A 26,386-nucleotide genomic window follows, 5' to 3' on the forward strand; every position below is an offset into this window, starting at 1 on the left:
TGACTCTGGCTCGTCCGGATAGTATGCACACTTCCCTCACGATTCCCCCTGCCGCCTGGGTTGGTTGGGTTATTTTGCCTCTGGGACTCGGCGGGTCGTGTCCGCTGGGAGTTAGCTTGGTGAGGATCCTCCTGGTGTGGATCTAGTTCTTCCATGCTCGACCGTTGCACTAGCTGATGCCTTAGCTCTTCCCACAGACGGCGCCAATTATAGTTGCACGATTTTCCTGGCCCAACTTATGTTGATTAGGCCTTGGCCCAAAGCGCAACCCACAATAAATATTTGTAGAGGATGGGTCAAAGAACTTAGCCTCAGTGAGCTTGTTCGGTCTAATGCATGGATGTTATTGTTTGCAAAAAGGAAATAAAAACACAAGAATTGATCTTTCTCAAGTATGATTTTATTTCTTTCTTTGTTCCTGATACAGTTTTTCCCGTCCCCTTCTTTGAGGGACTCTACTACATTATATATTTCTCTTCTTTTCATCTCAACCTTACACCTGTTAATCATCCAAGCATCCACTTGAGCACCTGTCCCATCAGACGCCCTCATCAGACCCTTTGTGAGTTGCAGAGGCCAAGGCGATACTGTTCAGGAGTCTTTTCCTCATTAATGCGGCCAAGAGGGTGGTTGGGGCGCAATTAATGTGGTGGTAGCCTTCCGTGAGATATTTTGGATTTAATTCATTTTATATATTGGGAAGATGAGCTGAAATGGCTGGGGCAAGTTCCTCGTCTGGGTTTCGTGATGTCCGAGGAGGAGTTACTCCTCGGACAGGTTTCCTTGGCACTTTTGGGGTTGAATAGCGCGTTATATGAGGCTTCTCTTTGGACAGGACGCTCCTCGGACGGGCCTGAGTTTGGAATAGCCCATCATTTTTGGGCCGGGCCCCACACTATATATATTTATTGTTTGTACAAAAACTCTTTAACAAATGCTATGCATTTAAGTTATATTTCAAAATGTGATCGTTTTGATTAAATTAAAATAAGGTACTATCCTAACACTTTCTCAACATGTAATTGAACTTTCAGGTTCAAAAACCTTGGGTTTGAGACTATTGGTTACCTTAATTAGTTAGGAGCCCCTAAGATTGGTTCTTAGTTAATTAGGTAATTAAAATGAATTAGACTTTAGGTGATTAATCACACTTGGTTAGTGGTGATTACATAAAATAAAATAAGGAAAGAGACTTAGGGGGGTAGAAAGTGTTTTTTTGTTTTTTTTAAATAGTTTTAATTTAAGACTATCATTTCTGATTTGATATAGGCGGAGATTGAACCCACGTTTTAAAATAGTAATAGACTACAAAATACTAGTATTAAAACAAAAATATCATTCACAATATTATTACAATACTTTCACAATAAGTTATATGTAACAGTGGTTACGGGCTATAATTGTGGACTTATCGCATTGGAATAAGATCAAGGAAAATGGCGAGTAATTTGTCTCCTCGTACCGATACAAACTGCAAGTTACCAAAAAAAAAAAAAAAAAAAAAATGTTGGTAAAATATCTAGACTATGCACAGTGACAGTGAAAAAAGGCAGACTGTCCCTTGACTCTGGAATTTGACACCTGTACTACGCAACAAAAATATTCATTGTGGATTACGCAACCAGAATTTTTAGAAATATTTTTTGGAAAATTGAAAAATTTATTAATATTTTTTTAATTTTTAAGAAAATTTTTTCTAAAAATGAAAATTATAGTGTGTCTTTAGGAAACACGTTAGCAAATTTTTTTTTTTTTATCAATCATATTCTATTATATCACAATTATAATAAAAAATTGTGAAAAATGATGTGATTCTAAACTTTTCCAATATTCATTCGCTATAAAGACATACCACACAAGGCTACCTTTGAGCAACGACAAAACTTAAAAAATAATAATAAATAAATAAATAGGCCCCAATCACTTTCACTCAAAGTCCCGAACCGGACAAAATTATCCAAACGAAAACCCCACAATCCACTTGGCTCTATATATATAAAGAAAAATCCAACTGATACAAATATCTTCCAATCCAAATTTTAGAAACCGTCGGCATGGGAACTTCTTCACAGCCTGCCTCAATTATCCCCCCTCCGTACGTGTCACTTCATTAACTCTTTGTATCACATAACGTCTATATATATATATACGTGTCCCAACTCTCACTCTTCTTAAAACTAATCCAAAAACACAAACACAAACACAAACACAAACGCAACTCTTTGCTTTGCTTTGCTTTGCTTGCTCACATCTTCTGCTACACTACTACTTCAACACAAGCTCACTAGAAGTACTGAGTGAGAGATAAAAAGAGTGCTGTCCTAATTAAGACATTTCTCGGATGTTTTAAGACAAACACAAACACAAACACAACCCTTTTGAGACATACATGGATGTTTTACGACATTACTCGGACCCACAGTATCTAATGGGGTCTAGTATTTGTTCCTCGGAGTTCGGGAGTGACACTATTCACATGGTGAACTTGTCAGACGAAGAGGTCATTTTGGCTTCAAAGAATCCAAAAAAACGAGATGGGAGGAAGAAGTTTAAAGAAACGAGACACCCAGTGTACCGTGGAGTGAGGAGAAAGAACCCACGAAAATGGGTTTCTGAAGTCCGCGAGCCCAACAAGAAGTCAAGGATTTGGCTTGGGACTTTTCCCACAGCAGAAATGGCAGCACGTGCACATGACGTGGCCGCGATTGCACTCCGTGGCAGGTCCGGGTGTCTCAATTTTGCTGACTCGGCGTGGCGGCTGCCGGTTCCGGCGTCACCAACCGCAAAGGATATTCAGCGAGCTGCGGCGGAGGCGGCCGAGGCATTTCGACCTGCAGAGTTGGACTGGGTTTCTGGGGATGAGCTGAGTATAGAAAATGCGGCGGCTGCAACAATTGCAGCAGCAGTGGCTGTGGCAGCAGCAGTGGCGGCGGCGGCAGCAGCAGAGGCAGAGGCAGAAAGGATGCTTTTTATGGATGATGAGGCAGTTTTCGACATGCCAGAGTTGTTAAGAAGTATGGCAGAAGGGATGCTGTTGCCTCCACCTCATTGTTATGACGGAGAAAACATGGAAGCTGATAGTGACATGTCATTATGGAATTATTAAATTTGGTTGGTATTAGTAAATATTATAACTTAATGCTCAAGTGTTAGTGTGTATAAGTTTTTTTTTTTTTTCAGAATGAAGTGTGTATAAGTTATGCATATGTATACTTTTTTTTTTGTGGAGAATCGCATAAGTTATATGTATATGTTGGAAGTGAGGGAAAGTTGGAGATGGCGAATCATATATTGTACAAAAAGAACTATAGTCCTTTTTTCATAATGTATAATGGAAACTTTTGTGAAATAGTATGTTTATACTTAATTTTTAGCATACCCATTTGGGACATTTACATACATCTAAGAAAGCTCAAATCTGAGCAAAACCCGAGATGATGAACAAAAATTTCACGCCTTTTTAGGTCTTGGAAATGGGAATGCAGAAGAGGGTGAGAAGAAAGCTGCAGTGCTAGTTCATTGTTGACACTATATGTTTTTGGGTTAGCTATATCAAACTTTTAGTTTGACAGGATGACCAGTCCATTACAAATACTCTTTAACATAAAGTAAATTGGATTTTGTGTTTGATGAGTGAAAATAAGGTGATTATCAAAAATATATAAATAAATAAAGGGAATCTCCTATTTGAGATGAAGTGTGAACACATAACCATAAATGTAAAATGTTCTGATGATGATGATGATGATGATGATGAAGAAGAAGAAGAAGAAGAAGTTGACGAAGTTCAAGTGCTGCCATCTGAAACTCTCATCATGGTTCTTCAAGCTTCTCTGCTCTGGAACTTAAAAACAGCTAAAAAGTTTGATGACTGAGACTTTGTCTGTTTGGATAAGCTAGGGATGAAAAGTATTTTATATTGTATTTTATATTATAGTAAAATAATTTTTAAAGGTATAAAAGTACCTTAAAACTAATTTTAAAATTATATTTATTGAAAAAAAGCACTTACAGTTCCATAAATAATACACAGAAAATCCACAGAAAAACAACGCACGCAAGATCAAAAACTCTATCCAAATTCCAAACTCCACCTTGGAAATAAAAAAAAGGCATTGGTTTGAAATAAAGGGAATCTCCTATTTGAGATGAAGTGTTAACACATAACCATAAATGTAAAATGTTCTGATGATGATGATGATGAAGAAGAAGAAGAAGAAGTTGACGAAGTTCGAGTGCTGCCGTCTGAAACTCTCATCATGGTTCTTCAAGCTTCTCTGCTCTGGAACTTTAAAACAGCTAAAAAGTTTGATGACTGAGACTTTGTCTGTTTGGATAAGTTAGGGCTGAAAAGCATTTTATATTGTATTTTATATTGTAGTAAAATAATTTTTAAAAGTATAAAAGTACCTTAAAATTAATTTTAAAATTATATTTATTGAAAAAAAGCACTTACAGTTCCATTAATAATACACAGAATCCACAGAAAAACAACGCACGCAAGATCAAAAACTCTATCCAAATTCCAAACTCCACCTTGGAAATAAAAAAAAGGCATTGGTTTGAATTGTGATACAGTATATTATTAAAAAAGGCAATGCAGGTGGACAAGTGTGTGATACAGTATATTATTAAAAAAGGCAATGCAGGTGGACAAGTGTTGGGACTTGGGAATGCAACTTCACCGAACCTTCTTTATAAATATCCACAATATAGCTGTTTATTTATAATAAATCTCTCTCACACACACATTTGACCTAATAAAGTAATAACATACTTTGTTAATTACTAAATAATATGAGATATGCTGCTGGTGTTGCAACTTGCATATGTGGCGTGATTGGCGGAGGGTGTCTACTAATCACAACTCGTGGGCGAGTTGTGGTACCAGCATTAGTCAAATAATATACATGACAATAATCACTTGGCTTAATAAAGTAATAACATACTTTATAAATTAGTCAAATAATATACATGACAATAATCACTTGGCTTAATAAAGTAATAACATACTTTATAAATTACTAAATATTATATATGATGATAATTTCAAATGGTACGAGGTTGAAGTAAACCGGTAAAACTAAAACAATATTCAACGCAAAGAATTCACAAATTTCTTTATTTATTACTTTCTTTATTTAGTGGGAGGGGCAGAAAGCCACGCTTATGACATGAGGGTGCTCCATGCTTTCCTGGTGACGAAAAGTGAAAACCACTTCAACGAGATGGGCATTTGGGTCACCTTCAGCTCAAACTTTTAATTTCATTAAAATCAATTCCATTAAACAATCATAACTAGCCCGTTTGAGTCAACATCATCCTTCCTATCTAGTAATAAATTCAAAGATTCTATAGAGGAAAAACCAGCAACGTCAGGCGTGCTTCATTTCATGGAGTTTGGTAAAATCTCAGTAGTTTCATTCAACATCATTCTTCTTGACTAATAAAAGATTTTATAAACAAAACATTAAAAATAATGACACATTTTAATATGGTAACAAGGCTGGTGGTATCAAATGTACAAAAATACAGTCTTTTGGACCTGATAATTTCTTCTTTTAATTAAATTAACTGAATTTCCTTATTTTGACCAAAAAAGGGAGGGGCACTCTGAGGTTGCAGAGACCAAAAATGCCAACAAATAATACAGTTAATCGTGATTGTTGTTGGCTTGAGCTTCAATATGTTGGCGGGCTTCTTCAAGAGACAAAATCTCCTGCATGAGCGAGGCTAGCTTCGCAACATTCTCCTGCTGGATGTGTTCAGGAACCTTCTCTTTGTAGCCTGTAGCGCTCGTGACCTTGGACAGCTTGTCATGTTGCCTGAAAAATAAAAAATTTAACCATCAGCAGGATGCAACATACAGTGCTGTGTATAAGAATAAAAATATTGAAATATTTAAGAATCGAATAAGAACAATTGATGCTGATATGATCTTTCTGTGCCTGGCAATAAAACACAGTATCATAGTTACCATTAAGCCTTTTCATTTTTAAGATATAGCCCTTCTATTCTAGCATTCCAGGACTTCATTGCATAATCTTAATCATAAAAACTAATGGAAAATTAGTATAATGTCTTTTCAGGTTTAACATTTCAGTTAAACCTAATTAAAAGGTTTAAAATCCAAAATCTATTGTAATAGGTATGTGCCTTGATCAGAGGTAATACATATTCAGTTTGGTAGATACTTATAAATAAGTTTGCTCAACAGCAATACAAAATTAATGAGTCACTCATACACAATATACATAAGCCAAAGAATTTTGCCTCCTTTTTTGCTTTTGGGGACTGAAAAACGTAGAAATTGCCTTTCTATGACACTAAACACAACAAAAACAAAGCCTTTCCTAACATCATTCCCATTTTACACCATTTCTTATAATTTTTCTACTTATTAATTGGAAGTGCCACTTAAAATCCATCAGTAATTTAGAGAGAGCGAGAGAGAGAGAGAGAGAGATCAAAGCAATTTCCACCAGAATCTTACTTTTGAATCTCATCCACTTTTTTCCTTATCTTTTCAAGTTCTGCCTCTGGAGAAAGAGTTCCTCGAAGCTCAAGATAAACAGAAAGGTTTTCATTTACAACAGATACTGCACATCCAACTGGAGTAGCATCATTCTCACCAATTACCTGTATAATGTTTATTTCACAGTAGGTATTTTAATCAGATGAAATGAACTAGCAATACGCAACATTGGCCTCCATTCAAAAGCAAGAATTGATATAATCACCCAGCATAGTGGTCAACATTGGCACGGAAGAAACATTAAATTTTAGATATTTAGCTTCGCTTGCTCCAGCCAAAATTAATATATAAAAAAAATTGTGTATTTTTTTTCAAATCTGAAAAAAATGAAAACCAATTTATAAAAGAGCACTCAAGATTTTGGCATAGAATGGGTACTTCAAGACTTTAAAAAATCATATTAAAAATGGATAAATTTTTAAAGAAAAAAAAATGTCACCAAGGTATATCAAACGGCTTTGCTAGCATATATATATTTGTGTGTGCGCGCGTGTGAACACACATATACTTGATTGTTGAGAACTTCAATATGTAGACGTTTGGTAAATAATGAAGCATAAATCATGTCTGAAATGTGTGTGTGTGTGTATCCTTTTTTGATAAGTAATGTCTCAAACATGAAAATAATAGAGCCACTTTAAGAGCAGCATTTGTGACATACCGTCAAAGTTGATAAATTGGCAAGAGTAACAATTTCGCGTTGATGGCTGTCAATAATCTCTGCAAATGCCTCATTTCTGCAAAGCACAAAAGCTGGTCGCCTGATGACAGAAGAATCATAGCCAGTATTAGGCAATCTTGTAATGTTAACATTTTCATTAAGACAAATTTGGTTAAATATGTATTTTAATGGTCAAGTGACACACACAGCTAGCACTTACAAACGGAAGAGGTGCCAGTTGAGCTAAAGCTCATTGGCAACAAATTCAAATAAATTTAACATAAACTTGCACAGATTTAAAATTGCGCACACTCTATTTGCTCAGAAAAATGGGAAAGGAAAATTTGAATTTCACCATAACTCAATTTCATTAGTATGAATTTTTTATTATTTTATTGTACATTATGCGGTTGATGAGTTTTGAACCCACCTAGAAGGCTCAAACCCACTTCACCTTCCTCTCCCGAGAGGAAAAACCATTTGAGTTACACTGCTCATTGGCAGTTTCATAAGTAAGAAATTTATCTCATATGAGTTAGGATTTAATGGAAATTATATCAAGACAGATACAAGGGTTAAGAACTAGGCAGAAGTGCCTAGAGCATTGGCAATGTCCCTCGATTACTTTTTCCACCACTTCCCTCGTTTACTAAGAAGAAGAAAAAAAGAGAACTTTTCTTCTTTTCTCCGCTCATTTTTTTCCTCATGAGATATTGATTTAATCATTGCATCCGATCCCACAATTCACATTAGATCCTCATTCCTACATAGTTCCATTTGCAAAATAAAAAGTTGGAAAAATTTTATAAATTTTAATAATTTTCTTTAGTTATTTATGACTTCAAATAAAAACATGAGAGAAACTGGGCAAAGGCATCAGGAATCATAAAATGAAGAATTAATTTCATTTGTGCCTTTGGCTTTTAGAAACATACATACATACCAATAATTCCATAAATAAAGACCCAAATAACTATCTTTTGGAATTCCACAAAGCAGGAATCATAGAACATTGAGAACCCTCAGAAAACAACCAAGACAAACAATGCAAGAAAGAGAACCTATATATGCTAACAGCCAGGACAGCAATGTAAGAGTTTTGGAGGTTGTGAAGACCCCTATCCATAAGATAGAAATAATGTTTCCAAGATCATCCTTTTTAAACTTTTAGTTCGTTGTCCTAAATGGGATCCTCTTTGACCTTTTCAGTTCTAGGCTTTAATTCCATCTAAGGCTTTTCCATTTGCGTACTCCTGGCAAATCATATCTCAGACTCCTTCAATTAGTATTATACCTTTTTTCTTGGGTTGGGAATTAAAGTTTTGCTAACCAAAGCCAAAAGTGTAAGTTCTTACATGGTTAGGCAAAAAAATAATGTCCCAGCCACTTTTCTTTTCTTTTTATAAAAATAAAAAAAAGGAGTGAGAGAACAAACAAAAGCTGATCCAAAAAAACAAATGAAGAGGAATTTTTTTTTAAGATTGATTCCATGTACCTTTCACGTCTTTCATTTGCAAGTGACCTGAGAGATTTCACTGCAGTATCTACAAGATCCATCTCATATTCCAATGTTTCATTTGTCCAGCCCTGAGATAGCATGAAGATCATCAAACAGTGATAATACAAATTATTAAATCAAATAGTTACCACCATATCCTTTTCAAACAGCTATGCAGTATATTATACTTCCCCTCCATTCAATATTTTTGGTCCTCTACTCCATTTAAGATATCCTAAAATTCAATCCACTTTAGAAATTAATAATCACAATTTTATAACTTACATAACTGACCCTTTATTTTATTTGACCCATTTTTCATTTGGGTTTATTTGAGTTTATATTAAGGAGGGCAGTTTTGGAAATTTATAATTTTTAATAAGACACTGCTAAATAATGTCTCTTTAAATAGTCGAATTTTCTAAATAGGACCAACAATATGAGATGGTGGGAACAATAAACCAGAAGTCATGATTTGTGGCAAAACATGCAAATCAATTTTTCACCAAATCCTTGAGGACACTATTTGAATCAAAAAGTGAACTATAAAAGAAAGTATATGTAGTGAGAGGAAAAAACCTTCGTTACCATGAATAATATTACATGTCTAAATTACGCTTGAAAGTTATTAAATTTAGTTAACTGACTACTTCTGGTCTACCTTATCTGGAACCTCACCAAGGTAAGGCCATTTGGGCCCACTCCTAGAAACACAAATACACGACTCCACCCACCAGAATGTGTATCAAGTAATCCAAGGGAACTAGGGGATTGAACCTAGTATGTCTGGGTCTACAGCTCATCCCAAGCCTCCAACCACTACGAGGCACCCTGACGGTTCTACCTTATCTATTCCATAACTGTCTCTTTCTTTTGTTTGTTCTTTGTTGATTGGTATGATCCCACAGTTGCATCCCCCACCTTAATTTTACATAGGGAGGAGGAGCCATCCAATGATTCACCTTATCTGAGCCTTAATTTTCGCTTTCAAAATAAACAATTACATGACCTCTACAATTGGGTAGTTAGAGATAAATAATGTTAGCTTATTAGTGCATTACATTTTCTCTTCCAATTTAGAAAATTAAACTTACCTCTACAATTGATGGGTACTTGCATATCATAATTGATTCTATCGTTGTACGGTCCTTTGATGAAGGAAGGCGCTGCCATAATTCTTCTGTAACATATGGCATAAAAGGATGAAGCAATCTTAACCCATTGTCAAGACATAACCAAAGTGTGTCTTGAGCAAGACTCCTCTCAGACTCAAACTTTGGATCACTCCCAGCAAAGAAAGGCTTAATTGCTTCAATAAAAACATCACACAGTTGGTATTGCCACCATGAATACACAGTACTTGCTGCATCTGAGAATTCATATGACTCCAAAGCCGTAATAGTTTTGGATATGGCTTTGTTTAATACTGAGAGTATCCATTGACAGCTAAATGGCAAGTCATCCGGATTTACATTTGTGGGCGGAACATAATCATCCCCAAGTCTGCTCATAGCAAATCGTACAGCATTCCACAATTTATTACACCACTGACGATACCCAACCACCCTTAGGATATCCAGATTTATTTTATCAGACTGGAAGACAAAATGATTACAGATATCAGTGAATCAATTAAAGGAAACAGCCAAATGAGTGAAAGAAAGATGAGTAAAGAAATGAACCTGAGCTGTGTAAGAAATAAGTGCAAAGCGGAGAGCATCAGCACCACATTCAGAAATACCATTAGGAAAGTCTTTCACCTGTCCTTCTTTAGCAACAGTTAGTTCCTTGGGATCTAAGTTACCCTCCTCTAGCCTCTTCTGAAGACCTTCCAAGGATATCCCATTTATTACTTCAAGCGGATCGATGACATTTCCCAAGGACTTAGACATCTTGCGCCCATGTGCATCACGAATCATGGGATGCAAATAAACCTGCATAGAGTTTAAGGTTCTTCAATCAGATCGCATCACCTCAGTTAATATAATAGATTTGCACAGGAAAATGTACACTATATAGAAAATAATAATAATAATTTCCAAACATACTCAATGCATTTTTTTTTAATAAATAAATAACTTATGCATAGTTGATCCTATTGGTCTATTGAGAATCCACAGCCAACCCCATTTGGACTAAGGCTTTATTGTTGTTGTTGAAACAATACAACTTATGCATCCGTATGGGATTGAACTAATGAACTCACCCTGCAGCTATTGTTCACAGAAGGAGATGACATTGATCCAAAGAGGATTGGCATATATATATGCATGCATGTATACACATCTGAAATTTGCTTTTACTGGTACTTGTGGCACAACCATATATATCAAATAAATATGTTACGGCCACCAGACTGAAATTGGGCAAAAGCATCATACTCCCTTACAGTAACCCTCAACCCTGCTACTGATATGATATAAAAGAGTAGAAACATTTAGGCCCCATTTTTTGAGTTATAAACTGAAAACTCAGGGGGAAAGAGGTTCTTTGTTTGTTTTACAATCATCTGATGATGTAGCTCCCAAATGTTTCTGGTGTCATGGAAAATAAACAAACCACAATGTATCTGAGAAGTTTCCCAGTGGCTACAATAAAAGAGCCTTGCACAAATTCAAGTATGCATTTTATTGACGGTGTGAAAGACCATAAGGACCTTTCTGGTTTCACTGCCATCATTTCAGAAGACAAATAGTGCCCTAGGTCAGATCTTACGGATCTATATCCCTTGCTGCTCAATATTGACAAGAAACATTCATCCTTCATCTGAACATACAGATACCTCTCTTTTTATTGGTAATTTACACATCACATTGTATCTGTTGAAACCACAACCTCTGTGGCTCTGCCTCCACCCAATTCTTCTGGGGAGAAGGTCCAACTTGAGCTAGAGCAAAGGAGCAATTGCCATCTGAATAGATCCTGAACCTTAAGTATTGTCATATTTACTTTGAGTACGGTTGCAATGTCAGACATATATAACATTATGTAGTTATCAAATATTTTTCTTATAATATTATATTAATCTTTAGTCAAATGTCATGTTATAGGCTGTGTATTATGCAACTTAGAACAAAGAAAATTATAACATGGTTCTAAAGATATAACAGGTCAAGGTCAAGTTACCTTTCTAAAAGGTACATCACCACCCAACTTCATTCCCAGCATTACCATGCGAGCAACCCAGAAAAAGAGAATATCATGGCCAGTTTCCAACACTGAAGTCGGATAAAATGCCTTTAGATCTTCTGTATCGCCAGGCCAGCCCAAAACAGTTAACGGAAATAGACCAGAAGAAAACCATGTATCAAGCACGTCAGGATCTTGACTTAAATGAAACTTCTTCCCATTATATATTTGGCTAGCCTCCACCTGAGCCTCATCCTCATTTCTTGCAACCACCCAGTGGTCATTGTAAGCACCAAGCTCCTTCCGCTCATCATCCTCCAGCGTGACATACCATGCAGGGACACGGTGACCCCACCAAAGTTGCCTCGAGACACACCAATCACGAATGTTTTCAAGCCATCTGTGATGTTTAAGACCCAAATACTCAATTTTTTTTTTTTTTTTTTTTTTTGCATAGAATAACATATCAAAATAAATATGCTAACAAGCAACATAGATGAAGCATGCCTGGAACACTAAAACCCACCAAGGAAATTCCAAAATAACTCTTTTTTCAGAAAAAATTCACTGAAGATTCTATGGATTGTTTCCAAAATTACATTCTTAAAACAGTTTCGTCTATACTGTCAGAACAATCTTAAGAAAGTAAGTTGCATCAGGTGGGACAATAATCTGGTATTCTGCAGTTCTTTTCAATATGTATCTACTCCTAATGATGTGAACATTGGAATTTTATAACGCAAGGTAAAGAGATATATAAGACCACCTCTTCCAGTCAGCAGAATACTGTTTCGGGATGATCTCAATCTTCTTGTTTTCTTCATCCACAACAGCATCAAGACCTTGCTTTGCCATACTACTGCAATTAACATACCACTGAGGCTTTATAAGTGGCTCCACAACATCATTGGTTCTTGAACATATGCCAAGACGCATCTCATTATCTTTAGCACCTCTATAAAGTCCCTAAATGCAAGGAATAAAAAACATTGAGTTGATAAACAGTAATGACACATGCAGAATACATAAATATAGAACAAATGTTATGAAATAATGTTGAACAGTGTCTATACCGAGGGAGTAAATACAATACCGGAAACCGTTTCGGTTTGTTCAAGAGAATGGAATATTTCAAAACCAATAAGTACCAGTGTACTTTTTTGGGATTACAGCTAAAATGTGTATATATATTTTTTTAATTTATAAATAGAATAAAATTGTAAATCAACCCATATCTCAATGCAAGCCCAACATAATAGCCCAATAAAAATGGAAATATTTATCTATGTCTAATGGAAAAACCAGGAAAAAAAAGGCTTTAAATTTAAAAGTTGTACTTAATTTGTAACAGAGATATCACGTGGGTGCTAGAAAAGAATCTATTACAGACTTGTGGTTGGGCAGACAAACAACCAATGTTTAGCCCACTCATTATAGCTTTTGTATTTTAAGAGAGTACAATTTTAGTACTTGAGAAGCAACCAAGAAAAGAAAGAGAGACAGAAAAAGAAAGAAGAAAATTACAGTGCCTTTGGAATGAAGAGGGACAGAGGAAGAACTTTAAGATAGAGCTAGGATCTGTGTGAAACAGAAGTATTTTAAGGAATCTGAGGAATTTGAGGGACTGAGCATCATAGAGCTGGCAGAAGAAGACAAAGAGGAGCTGAGGGAGACATCACGATCAGCCGGTTTCAATTTATTGACTGAAATAGCCGGTATTTCCCAATATGCTTGGTAACATCTGGCATCTAGACTGGTACAATTTTGAGGTATTTCTATACTGGTTGGTGAACTTGTAGGATAAATAACAGCTGGTATGGTACAGTATTAATGCCATTGGTCTATATAGGTGAAATAAACTTGTGTGGCCTTTACCTTTCTTTTTCTGGAAGGTCTACAAGTAACATAAAAAGAATACATATAACATAAACTTGCAGTGTCACATGAAGTGGTCAAACAAAATTTTGAATAGAGAATAAATATAACGTAATACACAGAACAATTAACATTCTAGATAACTCCTAGGATGGTCCCCTCCTTTGGTCCTTCCACAAAACACCAGGATGCTCCCTTATTAGAACTCCAGTAGAGCCAATAATTCCTATCTAGTGCTATCCAGAATGACACAAGAAAACCCATCCCTCCCACCACAGGACAACTAGGATGGTCGCCTATCAGAACATATTGCAGCCAAAGAATCCTTTCCAGAACCAAAAGTCGTCTAAAAGCCACCCCAAGAACAAAAGATACCTTATAAAAATCCTCTTACAGCCAAATAAACACTTTTGCAGAACCAAAATTCATGTAGAAGCCTGTCCTGAAAACAAAAGACCATTGTAAATCCACTCTCTTACTCTTTCTCTTTCCAATGTGAACCGCAATGGAGCTGAAAAAGCTTCTGGAGAATCAATAATTCATGTTGACATTGTCAAATGCTTCAGTTGAACCAGTAATTCAAACAAAGTTTGTTGACAAACACAAACCACTTCGTCGTAAAAAAAAAAAAAAAAAATCCCCGCCCCTACTAATAATTTTTCCACCCACCCAACAAAGCTGAATGTCCTAAAAAACAAGAAAAACCCCTACCTAATATTTTCTCCACACCCAACCAAGCACAGGAATGCTCCCTTCTTATGAGATATATGGTAGTGAAACCCAAGGCAAGGAATGGTGAGAGCAAAAACTAAAGCTCACACAAGCTCATACCCCCCAAAAAAAGATATCTGTAACTACAGAAAATTAATGGAAACATTTTGGAATAAATACATAAAGATAACTTTTTTTGGTCTTTTATTTTTTACACAGCTTGAAAAGAAAGATAATATGACAAATTTTCACTGCTGGATCTAAACAAGGATAATATTTGTTTTTTCTTTGGAGTTAGGATGAAATTTGCTTTATTTAGGCCAGTCAGCAGTATTGCAGTGAAAACTAAAAAATTATTCAGATGCAACTCATGTAAATTCGTCCCATGAAACAAGAAGCCCACTTTATCAATTACCCCTCACTAGAAAAAGCATATATAACCTCAGACTTTCACCAATACAACAATCAAACCTTACTTCCTTAATTGACATGTACTTTTTAACTTCTCCAATGCTATTTGAGGTCTTCCTCTACCTTTTTTTTCCTCAATGAAAATCAACTCACTTTTCATTGGTGCATCAATCACTCTCTTCTACACATGACCAAACCATCTAAATCTTTAAGGGGACTTCCACATCTCGAATCCTATTTTTACTTATATTTCCACTTATCTGTCTTAATATTCTCATTTCAATGACACTCGTTTATGGACGTGTGCTTCTTAACATCCCAACATTTAGTACCCTAGAGCATAGTTGATCTCATAACAATCATAAAATTTTCTCCTTTAACTTAATAGGTATTCTATGATCACACAATACTCGATATTTTTTCAATCTCTCCATCCTTATATATTATTGATCCAAGATATTGAAAGGTCTATAAAATCTATTGACCATCAATAGTGAGTTTGGCATCCCATAGCTTCCAGTAGCTGATTTACTTTACATTCCATTTACTCCATTTTAGTCATAGCCAAAAGATTTAAGCTCTAAAGAACCTCTCCAAATTTATAACTTGAGATTAGCTCCATTGTTAGTTTTATCAACTAAAACTATATCATCTACAAAAATCATACACTAAGGGGACTTCATCTTGAATCAACCTAGTAAGTTCATCTATCAATGATGCAAAGAGATATGAATTTAATGCTAATCCTTGATGCAAACTTATAATGATAGGAAACTCAGCTCTATCATACATATTTATAATTTTCTTAATACACTATACAAGAACTCCTGCCTTTTCTAAAACCCACAACAAAACCTCTCTAAGTATTCTATCATACGCTTTCTCTAAGTCAATAAAAACCACATGGAGATCTTTACAAGTTTCTCTATATTTTTCCATTAGACATCTAAGTGTGAAAATAACTTCTATAGTAGATCTCTCTAGCATAAAACCACATTGAGTCTCTAATATTAATGTTAAATTTCATGTCCTAACCCATATTCAATCACTCTCTCCCATAGTTTAATAATGTGACTAATAAAAAATGTTATATCTATAGTATAATTTTTTATAGCCTCAGTTTTTTTGGTAGAATAGCCACAATTACTTGAGAATTAACTTATATAAACAGTATTGTAGCACCAATACCTTCTTTTGCAATGCTTCAGTAACTGCCTCTCGAGCGTTAAATCGTGGCATCCCGGCAAACTCTGGGCCACCATCGGTGTTTATTTTCCCATCATCCGTAAAAATGTTGATGAACTCAAGATTATGACGCTTTCCAACCTCAAAATCATTTGGGTCATGAGCCGGGGTAATCTGCAGGATCATGTATGGATTATGAGTTCTTACATCCTGGAAACATAAACTTCAAAAGTGAAATTTTAATAACTTTACCTTAACAGCACCTGTCCCAAACTTTGGATCAACAAGAATCGCATCACAAACTATAGGGAGCTTTCTTCCATTGAAGGGATGAATGGCAAATTTTCCATGAAGATGTTTGTACCTTGGATCATCAGGATGTATAGCAATAGCAGTATCTCCAAGCATAGTTTCCACCCTAGTAGTAGCTACAACAATCTCACCAAGATCCCCTTCCAAAGGGTAAGCAAATGAAGTTAAAACGCCAAATTCCACAAGTTTCTCATATCCTGGAACCTTTAGTGGAGTCCTTTCTTTGATTTCAATATGGTCTACCTACATGAACAAACAACTTCAATAAATTTAGAATCCACGAAAGACTCTTTTTTAATAAAAAAAAATTCTAAAAAAGTTCATTATAAAGACTGCCTTTTAAGAGGACACGACTTGCCTCAATATCAGATATAGCAGTCCGTAACACACAATCCCAATTCACAAGACGTAAATCTCTGCAAAAAGAGAATGTAATATAATAACTTATCAAAACAGTAGACAAATAGCATTACAAGTCAATGTTTTGAAAACCAAACCATCAAAAGAACTAAAACAGAAGAGGTTCAAGGTTTTGAGGTTAGACTAGGGTTCGACCAAAGGTCAAACCGAGATTCAACTGAGGGATTGAACCGTGATGACATAATTATTAATTTGATAGCTAATTAATATGATAATAAATATAATAAAATTGTAAAAATTAGCATTCTTGACCATGAAAATATCTAGAGAGGTTCAAATATATCTTCATTATAGATAACATGATATTTTCCACAATGCATGATAGAGATCAGGTAGATGTTTTCTCATCATTTTGAAATATTTGAACAAATTTGCACATCATCTCAAATTAAGGAAAAATCTTAGGGATACTTTAGCGTAATGATTAATGAATGCCTCATCAAAACCAAACAGACTGAGGAATATTAAACAAACAAACAAAATCCCTCTATTTTTTTATCCTCTTATTCCTCTCCAATCACACACACAAAAAAAAGAACAATTTTAAGAAAATGTATCTGCCAGTGGAGCAAAACACAAGGTGACCACAAACGGCTATCTGAGATCTAGTCGTTAGTCATAGCCAAATGGATCCACATTCATCATTTGGAATAAGATCAACAGCAATAAACGAAAAAGGTTTTCCAAGTCCGACAAACAAGATCAGTGGCTCTATACAACCGGCTAACGAAATTAACAGTTTTAGGTTATCAGCAGCCATTTTGAGCAAAAAAATCCAAAAAAAGAAAACCAGATTTGACCAATAAAGCCTTGAACTGTTTAATGAAATAGTTGGTTTGACCATGGTTCGAACATTCTTGAGTGTATTGATAGTAGATTGAAGACAGGGATTCCAAGGGTGTTGCGTAAGTTGGATATGGAGAAGGCATATGATCATGTGAATTAGGGTGTTTGGAAAGCTAAGATCCCTAAGAGGGTAGCTTTTTTTGTGTGGACAGCGGTTCATGGGCAGATCCTTACATTGGATAATCTTATGCTTAGGAGGCGCATTTTGGTGAATCGATGTTGTATGTGTCGTCGGAATGAGGAAACTGTGGATCATCTTCTCCTACATTGTCCTATAGCTCACTCTCTGTGGGTTTATATGTTTCAGATCTTTGGGACACAATGGGTCATGCCAGGCTCTGTGGAAAGCATGGTGTATTATTGGAGCTTTTGGCTTTAATTTAGACATTTGGAATATGGTTCCTAGCTGTTTGGTGTGGATTGTTTGAACGGGAAGAAATTGGCGCTCTTTTGAAGATACCGAGAAATCCTTGGTTCAATTACAAGCTCTATGCCAAAAGACTTTATTTGATTGGTCTAGGTGTTGGGGCTTCTCGGATTGTTCCACTATTTTGGAGTTTATTTCTTCTCTTAGTATTGCACTTTAAGTTTTTTCTTGTTGTTTGTTTGTTTGTTACATTTCTTGTGTTCACCATCATGAACACCTTGTATTTGCTTTCTTCTGTTTATCAGTTTGATTAATAATACTCTTTTTACTTATCAAAAAAAGATCATGTGAATTAGGCTCCGCTTGGGAGGAGGGAATGGAATGAAATGGAAAGGAATGAAAAGAATCATTTTAGAATATTCTTTCATTTCCTTGTTTGGGAGTTTTGATGGAGGGAAAGGAAAGTCTATTCCCTTGTTTGGGAGTTTAAGTAGGAGGAAATGGAATAAGTAGGAGGAAACACTCATTCCTCTCTATTCCCTTAAAATCTCAAATTTTCATTCCTCCCGAAATTGGGAGGAATGGGAGGGAATGGAATTAGATTTAATGATTTTTTTACTAAAACTCCCAAAATACCCCCTGTATATTCAATTCTTTATTTTAAAATAGGGGTCTAATAGTAATATTGTCATAAAATGATTCCATTCCATTCCATTCCCTCCATGTTGCTCCCAAACAAGATTACTTACATTCCATTCATTTTCATTCCTTTCCATTCGTTTATTTTAAAACATCCAATCAAGGTTACTTAATTCCATTCCATTCTTTTCCCTTACTTAAATACATTCCATTCCATTCCATTTTTTTCCATTCTCTTATGATCATTCAATTTCATTCCATTCCCTTCCTTTATGAACTCCCAAGCGAAGCCTTAGGGTTTTCTAATGTATATGTTGCAGCGTTGTGGGTTTTCAAAAAAGTGGAGAATGGATTATCATTTCTACTGTTAAATTTTCCATTTTGATTAATGGGAGTCCTTCAGATTTTTTGGAAGCTCTGGGGGATTAGGCAAGGGGATCCTATATCTCCATTGCTCTTTGATGTTTTCTTGGAGGCTTTGAGCCATTTGTTGGATGTGGTTGCAGCTGCTGGACAGTTTTCGGGCTCCTTCTATAAGTTCTACACCTACTACTTTGATGATGGTGTCTCATCTTTTATTTGTAGATGACACTCATATTTCTTGCGATGCTGACCCTAATCAATTAGTTGCTTTGAGGGAGGTTCTGACTAGATTTAAGGAGGTTTTAGGTTTAAGAATTAATTTGGGGAAATCAAAGTTGGTACCAGTTGGTGTGGTACATAATCTAGATGTGTTGGTGGGGCTGTTGGGTTGTAGGCATTCTTCCCTTCCTTTGAAATATTTGGGTCTTCCTTTGGGTGCTAAATTTAAGGAGTTGTCAATTTGGAATCCTATTTTAGAGAAGATGGAATGAAGACTAGCAGGTTGGAAGGGGCTTTATTTATCTAAAGGGGGTAAGGTAACACTTATCAAAAGTACCCTCTCCTCCTTACCTATATATTTCCTTTCCATTCTTCCTTTACCTAGGAAGGTTGCTAATCGTATGGAGAAAATACACAGAGATTTTCTGTGGAGTGGAATTAGTGGTGATTCTAAAGTACACCTAGTGAAATGGGCTAAGGTTTGTCAGCCAATGCAAGTGGGGGGCTAGGTATAAGACGTTTGAGAAGTTTTAACTCTGTCCTGTAGAGCAAGTGGTTGTGGAGGTAAAGTTTAGAGACAAATGCATTATGGAGGAGGGTAATAGAGGCAAAATATGGAAATGTTTGGGGTGGTTGGTGCACAAAAAAGGTGAAAAGTGCGTATGGCATTAGCCTTTGGAGGTTTATTAGAAGTGGTTGATTGAACTTCCCTAAACTCCTACGGTATGATGTGGGTGATGATACTAAAGTGAAGTCTTGGAAGCATGTGTGGTGTGGGGATATTACCCTCAAAGAGGCTTTTCTAGAACCTTAATGTCTTAGTAAGGGACTCTTCAATGGCAGAGGTTATGTGTTGGTCCAGTGGGAGGATTCGTTGGAATTTTCAATTTCGTCGTTCACCGCAGGATTGGGAGGAAGATTCTTTTGATTGGTTTATGGACATTGGTATCTTTCTTTCTACTCTCATACTCTTTCCTTCCCTTGGAGGTTGGTATGGCAATCGAAGGTTCCTCCAAGGGTGGCTTTCTTTTTATGGTCAACTTCTTTAGATAAGATTCTTACAACTGATAACCCTCACAAAAGGCATCTTATTGTTCCTAATTGGTGTTACATGTGTAAGAGGTGCGGGGAGTTCATGGACCATCTACTACTTCATTGCCCCATGGCATTTGAGTTGTGGTCTTTGGTGTTTTGCTTGTTTGGTCTTCATTGGGTTATGCTACGGAAGGTAATTGAGTTGTTAGTCTTGGCAAGGTAAATTCAAGAGACACTTTTTGGAGACTTGTGCCGCATTGCTTGATGTGGTATATTTGGAGTGAAAGAAATGCAAGATGCTTTGGGGGCTATGAGCAGTCCTTGCTAGAGATTAAGTCATTTTTCTTACACTCTCCTTGTATGGAGTGTGGCTCTGTCACATTTTCTTGTTTTTCCCTTTCAGTTTTACATGATCATTGTAATTTTGGTTCTTGATTTTTAACCCCATAGTACATCCCCAACGTACTCGGGCTAGCTAGTTTTTCTTAATAAAATTTTCCATTACCTATCAAAAAAAATTTTGTTTTTCCAATTTTGAGGGTTTTTAAAACAGGACTGGTGGCCAGTTTGCAATTAACCCGATGTAACCATTCGGTCTTATCTGTTTTTTAAAACCATGTAACTAGTGAACAAAAATGGGACTAATCAAACTATAGGTAAGGGCATATACAGCAGGACAACTAAAAGTCAAAGTTATTCAAAGAGATTAGCAGACTTGAGTAAACAAAATACAAACCAGTGCCCAATCAAATAACACTAATTTCAGAACCATGTCTTACAAACCTAGTATGACACATGGCACGAACAGAAATGAACAATTTTTAACATAAAATTTTTTATAGTTAGTTTTCTGCAAGTAGCGTTTGATACAAGCCATGCCTGACTTTGTCTGACCAAAGACCATATATTATAATATGGATGCTAGCAAAATTCAAAATTATTAACTTGAGAAAATAAACACTACCTTATATGCTAGAAAGCTATCAATCATTTAGACAATGACGACATGTATAAATCCCTCAAAGTAAATTTAGCATATTTAATATTTTTGACACATGATATACAATAAAAAGACCACTTTTCTTTTATTTTATCCTTTTTGGTGAGTTAAAAAAAAAAAAAAAAAAAAGGAATCATGTCAATAGGAAGCTTCTGATATCATTGTTGGTAAATATAAATTTCAACTGGGCTATCTGTATCCAAATTTAGCTCAAAACTTTGAAGAGAGAACTTGAAGCAATTGAAGCAACAGAACTTAATTCAGAGGCAGAACATATTTTAAAAATTATAAATAAAGCTATTTCAAATACACACACACACACACACACACATGGACAACCACCATGATAAAGACTACACAAGTTTTCCTGATGTCAAGCATACCTATATATAAGGCCTTCCTTGTAAAGCCTAACAAAAGCCTCTGTCACAGCTCTTGATCTTTGCTCATCCATTGTGAAGCACTACAAAGAAGAAAACTTAGCAATATCACACAGAGAGTGGGGAAGAATAAAGAATAAGTGATTCATGACTGAATCTGATAGAAAAACACAAAAGCAACTCATCAAGAATGCCTGGTATAGCAGAGGACTGAATGTCCACCAGTTCAAATCTGATTGCAGGCACATGATTAATTTGTATGAATATTCATTTTACAAATCAATTAATATGGGCAAACATATAAATTTATTAATATTATATATTATGACACATACTTATCTACAGACAACGTAAAAATGAGTTATATCAAACTAAACCCTTACCTCACGAGACCAATCTAAAGAAGCACCCAAACGACGTAACTGTTGTAAAATAGTGCCCCCATGTCTGTTTTTCCAATCCCAGACCTTTAGACACAATATATGGAAATATCAGGATATAAATATATAGGTGAAAGTAGAAAAAGCAACATGAGGACATCAAAATCCTGAACAGAGCTGATTTTTTCCCCTTGGGAAGGATGCTGATATTAGCTAGTGTTTGAACTCACTTCAGATACAAATCTCTCTCGACCAACATCATGCCTGGTTAAGTTTCTTTCACGCATTATCTTCTTTTCCACAACCACCTAAAAAATAAAGTAAAAGCATAAACACCTTGGATTAACCTATTGAAAGACAAATAGCCTGTACTGTAAAGAATATTCAAATTCATTAACACCTTCCAAGCATATGTATGGATGTGTTGCAAGGGTAATACAAGCTTGGAAAATGGCCCATTAGGCAAAGATGCTTATTGAAAGGTATATGACATATAAAGAGTTCAAGAATGACAGTGCCATATAGTCATATGGTAGGACCCATTCACTGGTCCTTCTCCCAAGACCCAAATTCAGTCCAAAGCTATATCAGATTGATTTATGCAAACTATTGGGCACAGACTGCAGAGGCACCAGTAGCTTAGGGGAAAAAATAAGCAAAATGAGCAATCCTGATGTCTCTTTGGGGCTGAATGGCGAGGGGTGAAACCAGTCAATTAAAATGTGACCACATGTATGAGGGTCAGTGCTGGTAGAACATCTTATAAATAAGCTGGTTGCACACAGAGCCTACCGAGTGCATTATGCCATCAAGTAATAGGTGGCTCCTACCAATCCCCATGTCCCGTGAACCTTTAACACCCAAACATTTCACAGGAAGTTGGATGCACAGAGAGCATTCATACAGCAGCATGCCACTGAGTAATATACTAATATGTGACCTCACTCTCCCCAACCCAAAAAATACAATTGTTAGAATTATGGTTAAGTGATTAAACACACTATTTCCTAAATCTTTTAAGACAATCGGTAATTTAACATGGTATGAAAGCAGGAGATCTTGACTTCGATCCATGTCTTCACTCTACCTCCCATTTAAAATGTTAAATTCCCACTTGTTGGGCCCCACTTATTAAGGGGAAGTTTAGGCCCACAAGTGAAGGGGAGTGTTTGAATTATGCTAAAGTGATTAAATTCACCATTTCCTAATAGCTTAAGCTTTTGGGACAATTGGTAATTTAACAATAACAAACATTCTCAAAGCTACATGTAATTGAGCAATAGAGAACTGCAAAAAGCTAGATGCTCACAGTCAACAGTTTACAGAAATTTTTTTAAAAGTCTAATTTACTAACAACTTGTTTAAGAGGAAAAAGGAAGAAGAACCTGTGTTGCAATCCCAGCATGGTCCATCCCAGGAACCCACAAGGTATTGTATCCGGACATTCTCCGCCAGCGAATAATTGTATCCTGCATACAGTATATACCAATTCATATTAAAAAACAGCAAGGAATGTGAAAGATGTAAAGCATAAAAATAAGATTTTAGGAAACCACAGGACCTCTACAGCAGCAGTAAGGGCATGTCCTATATGGAGGGCACCAGTCACGTTTGGGGGTGGCAAGACCTGCAAAATAAAGGAACCAAGTTCTATCAAAACTTGCATTCAACTTAAACAATTTGTCTTTACATGTTACACAGCATGCTTCAAACATTTAATTTATATTTGCACAGTTTACTTAGAGAATTCTAGGCTAAATTCTCAGGATTAAAGTTCTACCTTGCAAACATCTGCCATGTATGTCCATATATACATACATACATACATACATAATCAATGCACAGGGGTTAAACAGACAGTCCAGACCAAAAACTCAAATGGCCAGAATGTATGGGCAAAATTAACCGGCCATAACTCATACTAATAAACTAATTGACAATGAATCGAGTAAAATTTACAAGAGATGGTTGCTTTCCAACAAAATTTCTAGTTAGACACAAGAAGAAAGCAAATTGTAGGAACTACTCCTTAGTCTCGTCCATATTGGAGTCTATTCTCATCTCTACCATTCAAATCCCTCCAATTTAGAAACCAAAATTAAAATCTCTCCAATTTACAACCTCAACCTACATCTCAACCAGAACCACCAATGCCACCAAAACCCATTGCCACTGCTCCTGAAATTTCTGCTTTATGGGGCAATTCTGCCTAACAAGTCACTTGCCAAAAATATACAAGCCCTTATCATTAGTTTTGCTCTCACTTCTCAGAAAAATTTAACCACACTCTTCAACATTCTAGATATGCTAAAAACCACCCATGATACACAAATTATTTTAAAAAAATAAAAAAATCTAATTCGCACCAAAGTCACTATATCTTTCTGTTCAAAAATTTTTTTGTGACATGAAAACAGAAAACACTAACAAAGAAAAATGCCCTTATAACTCCATAAACAATTTTAAAGAAGTCCAGAAATAAACTCACAATAACAAATGAGGGTTTGGTGCTCTTCGCATCTGCTACAAAAAACCCGGATTTCTCCCACCATTCATACCACCTAGATCAGCAAGCATAGATGAAAAGATAATAAGAAAAGATAGAAAAACAATTATGATCAATTTCATACAGGAAAAGATTAAAAAATAAATAAATAACACATACGATTTCTCAACTGCAGCAGGATTATACTGCTTTGCCATTTGACTAGACATTCTTTTCTTCTCGCCGGAAGGCGTTTGAGGGTCAATAAACTCCTCGGAATTCTCTTCCTCCCCACCGCGCTTTACCGTTTTCTTTTCACTCTTTTTTTGAGTATTCGATGCTTGTTGAGCCTTAAACAAAATGGAACACACTAATCATTATACACAATCCTAAGGCATACAAATATATGATCCACTCTACCAAAAAAAGAAAAATTCTTCTTACTTGCAGTTTAGCAGCTTTCTCTAAAGCCTTTTGCTTTTTCAATTCTTTCTCCCTTGCCTGCCAGAAAATAATGTATTCAACTTGACCAATAATTTTATTCCCAAAAAAAAAAAAAAAAAAAGTTATTCCAACTTAGAAAATAACTTTCAGGAATAGAATACAATGTTTTCCTGAAAATTTACTTTCTATCAAGTTCTTCTTTTAGGAAAGAAAATAATTGAAGTAAAGAAAACACAAACAGAAGACAATCCAAAAAAGAATTAACAAAAGAAGTGTTATAAATATAGTTAAATGATTAAATTCATCAATTCCTAATGGCTTAAGCGTTTGGGAGAATCGGTAATTTATCATGTAATTTATCATAGTATTAGAACAGAAGATTCAATCCAGGTCTCAGCTCTACCTCCCATTTACAATTAAAGGCAGCCTCAGATTTATATCCAAATCACAAAATAATCTGATTGAATTAAAAATATCATAACAATGTTACCGTTTGGTACACACGTATATCCAATGTTTTTAATCCAAACCAATGGCAACAAAATTAGCAATTAATCATATACATCACAATCAGCAACTCACACTCTGAGAAACCAAACCGCAATTGAATATTTAAAATTCAAAAAATAAAAAACCTTCTCTTCTTTTTTCTTCTTCTTCTCGAGGTCTTCGATTTCGGGCTTTTTCTCGGAATCCGCCTGAGAAACAATAGATATTGTGAGATTGCAAAACAGTGAAAAGAATCAAACAATTCCGCTAAGAAAATCCAAACAGTCCGCATTGTGTGAATTGTGAATTGAAATTACCATTATGTTGTTGTTGTTGTTCGTAGCTGAGAAGAATCGGAAACGAGATTGTGCGAATAATGGTGGCGGTGGCGGTGGTGGATGAGCGGAGGTGATTCGGGTTGCGAGGTTGAGCAAAAGTAACGGTGGCCTTTCAAAAAACCTCGCCGCCAAACCTAGCATATAATAAAAACCCTAGCGTTTGTTTCCCGCATGGAACCGTGACTCACTCACTTTTTATAGTTTTTTTTTTTTTTTTTTTGAAAGCCTCACTTTTTATAGTTATGACTGTTATAAAAATAAAAATTAAATTAAAAAAAAAATTGAAATTAGATACTTTTCTCTCACGTAACATTTTTTTCTTTATTCTTTTTGATTGGGTCTCACGTAACACGTTGATAAATTTGATGATACCGTTCCTTCTCAGAAAATAAGGAAAAAGAAAAAAAAAATGATGCTACTATTAAGTTAATTAAGGCGAAAAACACATTTTAGTCCCTATATTTTCAGACGATTCCCATTTTAGTCCCTAAATTTTATTTTTACCGCTTTTAGTCCCTATCCTGAAAAACGATTCCATTTTAGTCCCTGCCGTTACATCAGAAACGGCTATTACAGACGTGGCAAACAGTAAAGTTAAATAATAATAAACTAATGTCCACGTGGCCTAAATTAATAATAAAAAATATTTTTTAATGCCACGTCA

The 26,386-nt window shown here is 35.6% G+C and overlaps 2 protein-coding genes across 3 annotated transcripts; one reads left to right on the top strand and one right to left on the bottom strand.

The window, feature by feature from the left end:
* Nucleotides 1-2,180: 2,180 nt before the first annotated feature.
* LOC126698610 (dehydration-responsive element-binding protein 1A-like) lies at nt 2,181-3,349 on the top strand. The gene has a single exon (XM_050395960.1). The coding sequence runs from the start codon at nt 2,390-2,392 to the stop codon at nt 3,104-3,106; it is 717 nt and encodes a 238-aa protein (XP_050251917.1). The 5' UTR covers nt 2,181-2,389; the 3' UTR covers nt 3,107-3,349.
* A 2,121-nt stretch (nt 3,350-5,470) lies between these two features.
* On the bottom strand, nt 5,471-25,903 carry LOC126698609 (valine--tRNA ligase, mitochondrial 1-like). 2 transcript variants are annotated; one of them, XM_050395959.1, is made up of 21 exons: nt 25,702-25,903; nt 25,531-25,593; nt 24,896-24,952; nt 24,632-24,801; nt 24,455-24,527; nt 23,528-23,593; nt 23,352-23,435; nt 22,197-22,274; nt 21,970-22,053; nt 21,590-21,669; nt 16,672-16,733; nt 16,258-16,556; nt 16,009-16,179; nt 12,590-12,789; nt 11,821-12,223; nt 10,377-10,628; nt 9,789-10,289; nt 8,692-8,783; nt 7,197-7,296; nt 6,494-6,639; nt 5,471-5,825 (listed from the first exon to the last, which is right to left on the bottom strand). In XM_050395959.1, the coding sequence occupies exons 1-21, from the start codon at nt 25,861-25,863 to the stop codon at nt 5,654-5,656; spliced, it is 3,315 nt and encodes a 1,104-aa protein (XP_050251916.1). In that variant the 5' UTR covers nt 25,864-25,903; the 3' UTR covers nt 5,471-5,653. The 2 variants fall into 2 exon arrangements, with proteins under 2 accessions (XP_050251916.1, XP_050251915.1); XM_050395958.1 differs by having other exon boundaries at nt 16,258-16,560; nt 16,676-16,733; nt 25,702-25,902.
* Nucleotides 25,904-26,386: the final 483 nt, after the last annotated feature.

Source organism: Quercus robur, chromosome 9, assembly GCF_932294415.1.
Source record: "Quercus robur chromosome 9, dhQueRobu3.1, whole genome shotgun sequence".
NCBI classification, from domain to species: domain Eukaryota; kingdom Viridiplantae; phylum Streptophyta; class Magnoliopsida; order Fagales; family Fagaceae; genus Quercus; species Quercus robur.